The sequence below is a fragment of the Belonocnema kinseyi genome, chromosome 9, assembly GCF_010883055.1.
Source record: "Belonocnema kinseyi isolate 2016_QV_RU_SX_M_011 chromosome 9, B_treatae_v1, whole genome shotgun sequence".
Classification (NCBI taxonomy): domain Eukaryota; kingdom Metazoa; phylum Arthropoda; class Insecta; order Hymenoptera; family Cynipidae; genus Belonocnema; species Belonocnema kinseyi.
The window spans coordinates 126,792,792-126,801,335 of NC_046665.1; the positions used below are offsets into that span (position 1 = coordinate 126,792,792).

At 23.3% G+C, this 8,544-nt stretch overlaps 1 protein-coding gene across 1 annotated transcript in view; it reads left to right on the forward strand.

Annotated features, from left to right (window-relative positions):
* The window catches only part of LOC117180738 (afadin-like), a 284,255-nt gene extending 280,704 nt beyond the window's left edge, over positions 1 to 3,551 (forward strand). Inside the window, exon 24 of the mRNA XM_033373229.1 lies at positions 3,277 to 3,551. Coding sequence (XP_033229120.1) covers positions 3,277 to 3,551 — 275 coding nt within the window. The remainder of the gene's footprint in view (positions 1 to 3,276) is intronic.
* Positions 3,552 to 8,544: the final 4,993 nt, after the last annotated feature.

An 8,544-nucleotide genomic window follows, 5' to 3' on the forward strand; every position in this document is an offset into this window, starting at 1 on the left:
GAAAAAAGTTCTAGTTTTGTGATTCATGTAGTGGAAAACCTCCAGAACAGTATCCAAAACATCGATTTTTTTTTAAAAATATCAATTTATCACGTTTATTGTCCACTTACGCCGACTAGGAGTTGTTTTTTTCAAAAAATGACTTAAAATTCGTGATCAGCGACCTCAAAAACCCCCAGTAAAGTATTTTCAATGTTTATAAATCGGTTTAAAATCGTAAAACTTGATTTTAATGTCATTTGAATCAAATTTGAAGCAAATTTTCACTTTTCGCGATTTTCTGCCTTTTCATCGCCGTATGGTGGGTTGAAATTTTTGTAAAAAAAAAATCAAAACGTGGTTTTCGATGTATTTTTTCCCGTAGAATTCGATTCTGAAGTCAAAAAAATAAAATTTTTCTTTATTTTTTTTTTTATTTAAAAAATCCATGAAAATACCGTAAAAAATGAAGTTTTTCGAGCAAAACCCCATAAAAAAGTAGCTGGACCCTACTTTTTTATTGCAAATTCGGATTCAGCGTCGAAAAATACATAAGAATATATAGGTCTGGTCAATTGCACAGACACTTTTGTTTTTTTTTGTGGGCCAGTGTTATCAACCAACATAGATTAATTTTCGACCAAAATAGTTGAATTTTTAATTTAAAAGTTACTTTCCACCAAAATTGTCACTCTTTATTTTTAAATTCATCAAATTCTTTGCTATCTTTGAAAATAACTGAAAATCTTCGTAATCCTTTGAAATAAAAAAAAAAATTTTATCCTGTCAAATTGTTGAAATCCGTAGACCGAAAAGATATTCTCAACTAAAAAATATCAATCTTAAAAAAATGGATAAGTTAAGTTTGCCGTTAAAAAATTAATTTTAAACAAACAAAAAAAAACATTTTCGTGTAAACAGTTAAATTTTCAAGCAAAGACATAAGCATTCAAACATGTATTAAATTTTTAAAAATTTAGTTTAACTTTTAACTGAATAGTTGAATTATCAATTAAAACAGATTAATTTTCAAATAAAAATATAAATCTTTTAGAAGAAAAACATGATTTATTAACAAAGTGAATCAGCCAAATCCTTTAAACAAAATATGCGAATATTGAAACAAAAAAGAATAATTTTTAACCAAAAAGTTGCATTTAATTAAAAAAATTATATTTCTACTAAAATAGATGAATTTTTCTATCTAAAAGATAAATTTTGTAAAAATAGTTGAATTTTCTGCTAAAAAAAAATTTCAATTGTCTTTTCACCAAAAAAATTGAATTTCAATTCACAAAAGACTTTTCCAGAATTGCGAAAAAACAGGATTTAACAGGGTTTCACCTTTTTTAACTTTCAGAGAATTCCAAGGGTTAAAATATTTCAAATAGATTAGTGAATTTTAATATATTTCAAGGGATTCCAGAGAATTTCCACGGGTTTCGAGCGATTTCGTCAGATTTAATAAATGAAATTTCACGAAATTTCAAAGATTTAGAATCATATCAGATTTTAAGGAATTGCAAAAAATTTAAGAGACTTCCACTGATTTTAAGAATTTCACAGAGATTTGTTTAAAAGAATTTAAAAGAATTTTGTGGGTTTTCTAAAGATTTGAAGTTACTTCTAGAGAACTTTGAAAACTAATGAACAATAAAATAATTTAAAAACTCAGAAAACTTTAAGGAATAAATTCGATTTAATTTTCATTCAAGGAATTTAAAATAATATCTACTAATTCTAATAAATTTTTACGACTTCCAAAAAAAAAATTTCAAAGGATTTAAATATGTCATGGGATTTCAAAAACTTCTAGGGCTTTGGAAAGGACTTCTAGAGATTAAATATTTGGAAGTTATTTTATAATATTTCAAGGAGAATTAAGGAATCAGGCATGATTTAAGGGATATAAATAAAATTTCCAAGATTTGGGTATTTTATTTTTTATTTGAAGGGCCAAAAATGTAATTTTAACCTTCAAGTTTAAGTTTTTTAAAACATTGGACTGAAGAGATTTTTAAAAATGTAAAGGGATTTTGGGAGAAGTTTAGAAAATAAATTAAACGAAATAAAATTTAAAGAAATTTTTACGATTATCATAGTAAAAATTTGACATAATTTTGAGAAAATTAAAGGGATTTCAAAGAATTTTGCAGGATTTTCAAATATTTCAAGGAATTTTGAGAGAATTTCGGAAAATAAATTAAATTAAATTTTAATGGACTTTTACGATTTCTAAAGAAAAAATTTTACAGTTATTTTAAGGAAATCCAAAGAATATCAAGAGATTTAAAAAATGTCAAAGGATTTCAATGAATTTTGTAGGATTTTATTTTAAGAAATTTCTAGAGAATTTTGGAAAATGCATTAAATGAAATGACAAAAAATTCTATGGCTTTGGACGATTTTTGTACTACTTTAATTGATATTTTTAAGATTTTAAGGGATTTCGAGAGAGATTTTGAAATAAAATTACATGACATTGAAAATAAAAGGTTTTTTTTACAGTAGTTAAAGGAAAGATTTCGCCTGATTTTAAGAAAAATCCCAAATATTTCAAGGAATTTCAAAGAATTTTTTCGATATTTGCAAACATTTCAAGGGATTTCGAGAAAACTTTGGAAAATATATGAAATCAAATTTTTAAAGGGATTTTTACGATTTTTAAAGAAAATATATCACAGGATTGTAAGGAATTCTAAAGGATGTCAAGTGATTTAAAAAATGTCCAGGGATTTCCTAAGATTCCTAGACAATTCAAGGAAGTTTTGAAAATTTCCAACTTTCTTAAACATTTGGAAGGGTTTTAAGGGTTTTTAAGGGTTTCCTAGGATTCTAATTATTACGGTCTTATCTAATTATGTTTACGTTTTTCAAAGAAAATATATCACAGGATTGTAAGGAATTCTAAAGGATGTCAAGTGATTTAAAAAATGTCCAGGGATTTCCAAAGATTCCTAGACAATTCAAGGAAGTTTTGAAAATTTCCAACTTTTTAAAACATTTGGAAGGGTTTTAAGGGTTTTTAAGGGTTTCCTAGGATTCTAATTATTACGGTCTTATCTAATTATGTTTACGTTTTTCAAAGAAAATATATCACAGGATTGTAAGGAATTCTAAAGGATGTCAAGTGATTTAAAAAATGTCCAGGGATTTCCAAAGATTCCTAGACAATTCAAGGAAGTTTTGAAAATTTCCAACTTTCTTAAACATTTGGAAGGGTGTTAAGGGTTTTTAAGGGTTTCCTAAGATTCTAATTATTACGGTCTTATCTAATTTATCTTGGGATTTTTTTAGCATCGCAAAACGGAGCTAACGAAGCTCCTCCACCTCCGGAAAGAGGATCAAGCTACGCAGTGATGTCCCAGCAAAGTGCTTTGAGATCGAACACTTCGACAACTTCTAACACTCCCATTGGTTCTCATCAAACGACAACGAAACGGGTTTCTTTCCACGATCCAAATGAAAACACGGAAACCACGACACGAAACACAACCGGAACTACGAGCAATTCTTCGATAACGATGGATACTATTCGAGAGGATCCAAATGTAAGTTTAAAATCATCATAATTCATTAATCGCTTATTTGAATCTTAAAAATTAAAAAAAAAAAGATTTTTTTAAGTACCTAAGGCAGGGTGGCCGCTGGACCGGGAAACCTGGAAAACCGGAAAATGACAGTGAATTTATTTTTTTACCTGAAATTTTACAAAATTTGTATTCTACAAATGTTGTCCAACTTTGATTTCAACTGTTTTTAAAATAATTTGTTAAATTGTGATTTTTATAAATTATTATAATTATTTAGTTTAGAATACTTAATTCGAAAAATCTTTCACTTCAAAAATTTTCCATTTTAGATTTTTAATTTTTAAGCATATATTTTAATTTAATGAATTTCAAAATGCAGTTTTAGAGGTGAAAAAACAAAATAAAAATTAAAAGTTTTTAAAATCGAAGATTTTTTAAATAAAAAACAGGGTGGCCGCCGGATCGGAAAACCGGGAATTTCACGAATTTTCAGAAGAAAAATATACATAAGTTGGATTTTACAAATTTTATGAAATAATTAAAGTGCATTTTTGAAAATTCAAACAATTAAAAATTAAAAGCATTTGGAGTTGACAATTTTTGATAAAAACAGTTTTATTTTATCTACTGTAAAAATAAATAAATAATTTTCAAAATAGATCTGTAATCTAAGTATCCGTTCGAAATTTGAGAATTTCCAGATTGTAACTGTTTCAATCTGAAAGTTTTGAAAATAATTGAAATTAATATACCGTTTATTCAAATAATTTTATTTTTAAATACAAATTTTCATGATTTATCAATAATATATTTTTTAATTCAGAGTTTCAGGTCTTTCTCTATATTATTTTTTATATTGAATTTAATAAATAAATTGATTAATATATTATTTCTATTAATTTTTGTAGCTATTAAAAATGCAAACGTGCGTCTTACTATTTTCAACTTAAAAAAAATCAATACTAATATAGTGATAATTAAAGGTTTCTATTAAATTAAAAATATTGTAATTCTAAATTATTTAATTTTTATCCCGTTTTATTTGAAAGTTCTTAAAGTAGAAAAAGAATTAAATTGAAACCAAATATTTAAAAGAAAGCAATTTGAAACTGAATTGTTTTACATATATTAAAAAATTATATATTTTAAAATTAATCGAAATTTTCCTACAATTTTTGAAACCCCCGCAAATTAAAAAAAATCCTTAAAATCAAACAACTTTTTGAATTTTCTACTTAAAAAAAGAGTTTTAACCAAATAGTTAAATTTTCAACCAAAAAGATGAATTTTTCAGCAGAAGGATTAACTTTCTTTCGAAAACACACCAATTTTCAAGAAAATAAATTAATGCTCAAGAATATTGTTGAATTTCAAAGTCAGAAAGACGAATTATCTACAAATTGGTTAAATTTTTATAAAAATAGTTTATTTTTGAACCACATATTTTAATTTAAACCAAAAATATGAATTTTTAATAAAATAGTTATGATTAATAATATAATATAACAATATAATTAATAATATAATATAATAATTTCCATAAACTACATTAAATTTTTTAAAAATTGTTGATTTTTAAAGCCAAAAGAAAAATTAATTTAACATTTATTATTTCTAGAAAAAGTTTTAGTAGTTTTAAGAGATATGTAGAAGTTTTGAAAAGATTCAAAATTAATTAAAAACTTGAAATTATTTCAAGTAATTTAAACAAAGTGTGTTAACATTTTTTTTAGAACTTCTAAATATATTTTAAAATTAATCAACATTTTCCTGCCATATTCTTCTTTGATAATTTTTTTAATCTCTTAAAATCTTCTTAAACTTTCTGTTACAATTATTTTTCAAAGTGAAAAGTCATTTTCAATTTCCCTGAAAATCTTGAGAAATTTTTTATTCTTTTGTAGTCTTTCACAATTCTTAAAAAAATTCTAAATTATTTGTTTGAAATCTGCAAAGATCTAAATTTTATTTTAAATTCTGCTAAATTTAATTCGAATCTTTTTGAAAATTCTAAATATCTGTCAAAATTACTCTAATATTTTTACAAATAATAAGTGTTATATTATTATTTATAAATTTAAATTAATTTTTTCAATTCAATTCAGTTCAATTTAAAAGTGTTAATATTTTACTTTATGTGGGAAATTTTTTAGATTGTAGTTTTAATTTTTTAAATTTCATTGGCTGTGAAAAATGTTTGCGAATCGGAAAAAAACTGGGAATTTTTTTCTGCGATTATAACGGCCACCCTGCTAAGGGGCTATTCAAAAACTACGTCATTGCCAGTGATTAAAAAATTTGGAAATGACCCGGAAAAACCGAGAAATGTTTTTTTCGAACTGGAATTTTACAAATTTACAAAAAAATCGGTCCAAGTTTGATTTGAATAGTTTTTTTTTTAATAATTGATTGAATTTTTATATTTTTCAATTATGATATTATTCAGTTTACCATTAGTAATTCGAAAATATTTCACAATTATACATTTTTTATTTTAGGTTTTAATTTTTAAGCGTACATTTTTTATTTAAATTATTTTTAAATGCAGTTTTAAAGACTTAAATCAATATTAGAAGCGCTTGAAATCGAAAATTTTTAGTTGATCAACTATGAATAATAATAATTAATTAATGATTTTAAAAATTGGTTCTGAATAATTTGTAAGTAAAATTGTTGAATTTCGATGTATAAATAACAATGGAACGCCTATTATTCTTATAAAAAATTCAAGCAAGTTAAAAAGATTTAATTTAATTGTTAATTTAAAATTAATTAATTAATTTAATTAAAATTTTTAAATGATTACAGATAATTATAGATTTTTACATATTTCGAAAAAAATTGAGATGCTTTTTAAGAAAAGAAGAAAAAAAATTTTCTTAAGATTCCTAGGAAAATTTTTAATGATTTTTTAGTTTTATTAATTTCATGAGAATATTTTTTTATTTTTCCAAAATTGTAAAAAAAGAATCTGTAATATTGAAAGCATTTTTTTTTATTTCGCAAGATTTTCAACTATTAAATTTTTCATCGAAAATTTCATCTTTTAATTTGAAAATGCAGCTACTTGTTTAAAAGTTAAACTATTTTTTTAAACATTCATTGTATTGGTTTAAGATTAAACTATTACGCTGAAAAATCGTTTTTTGTTTCGTTTTAAAATTAATTTCTTTAACTGAAAATTTAAATACTTTTTTGATTATTAATGTAATACTTTTATTTGAAAATTCAACTATTTGATTAAAAATATATTGTTGAAAATCAGTTTTTAGAACTGCATGTTTAACTACTCCGTTTTTGGTTAGAAACTACATTTTTTGTTAGAAAGTTTGTCTTTTTGTCATAAAAATTCAACCGTTTTGTTAGAAATTTGTCTTTTTGGGTTGAAAATTTAAAGGTTCGATTGATATTTTTTCCTCTTCAATGAATTTTAATCTTGATTGGTTGAAATTTCAACTGTTACATTTTAGTTAAAAATGTCATTCTTCTTGGAAGGAAAATTCAACTCTCTTTTAAAAATTCGTCCTACTTATTTGAAAATTCAACTATTGGGTTAAAAATTAAATTATTTTTTGTTAAAGAATTATATTTTTAATCTCTTTTGTTTAATAACTCATCCAATTGGTTAAAAATTAATTTTTTTTAGTTGAAAATTTGACTTATTTGTTGAAAAATCTTTTTTTAATTGAAATTTCAACTATTACATTTTAGTTGAAATTTTAATTTGTCTTTTTGGAATTAAAATTCAACCTTTTTCTTAAAATTCGTCTATGTGACATCAAAATTGAACTATTTGATTCAAAATTAACCTGTTTTTGTATGTAAATTAAAATTGTAATCTCTTTTGTTTAAGAATTCATCTAATTGGTTAAAAATTCTTTTTTATTTGAGTTTATAATTTAACCATTTGTTTCAAAAGTCTACTATTTTTTCGAAAGTTCGTTCATTTTAAGTGAAAGTTTAACTATTTTTTTGTTTGAAAAATTTGATTATTTGGTTCAAAATTAATCTTAGAGGTCAAAATTCATCTTTTTTGGTTGAACATGATTTCTTTGAGTTAAAAATTCACTTTTCAAGGTAGATAATTCAACTGTCTTCTGAAAAATTTGCCTTTTTGGTTCAAAAATTCGACCACTCAGTAAAAAATTGAACAATTGAAATTGAATTATTTTTGGTTGTTGAAAAATTTGATAATTTGATTAAAAATTCAACTATTTGGATATAAATTCAATAATTTTCCAAAAAAGAGAACTATTTTCTAAACCATTTAACTCTCTAACTTGAAAACTCAATCGTTTCATTAAAAATTCGTTTTTGGGTTGAAAATCTAACCATTTGGTTAAAAATTAAACAATGGAAATTGAATTGATTTTTTATTTTTGACAAATTTGATAATTTGATGGAAAATCCAACTATTTGGATATAAATTCAATAATTTTTCAACAAAGACAACTATTTTCTAAACCATTTAACATTTTAACTTGAAAACTCAATTTTTTCATTAAAATGTTGATAATTTTATTGAAAATGTAAATATTTGGATGTATATTCAATTGTTTTTTCAATAAGTCAACTATTTTTTAAACCATTTAACTTTTTAACTTGAAAACTCCAATTGTTTTATTAAGAATTCGTTTTTGGGTTGAAAATTCAAACATTTGATTAAAAATTAAACAATTGAAATTGAATTGATTTTTTGATGTTGAAAATGTTGATAATTTGATTAAAAATTCAACTTTTTGGATATAAATTCAATAATTTTCCAAAAAAGAGAACTATTTTCTAAACCATTTAACTCTCTAACTTGAAAACTCAATCGTTTCATTAAAAATTCGTTTTTGGGTTGAAAATCTAACCATTTGGTTAAAAATTAAACAATGGAAATTGAATTGATTTTTTATTTTTGACAAATTTGTTAATTTGATGGAAAATTCAACTATTTGGATATAAATTCAATAATTTTTCAACAAAGACAACTGTTTTCTAAACCATTTAACTGTTTAACTTGAAAACTCAATTTTTTCATTAAAAT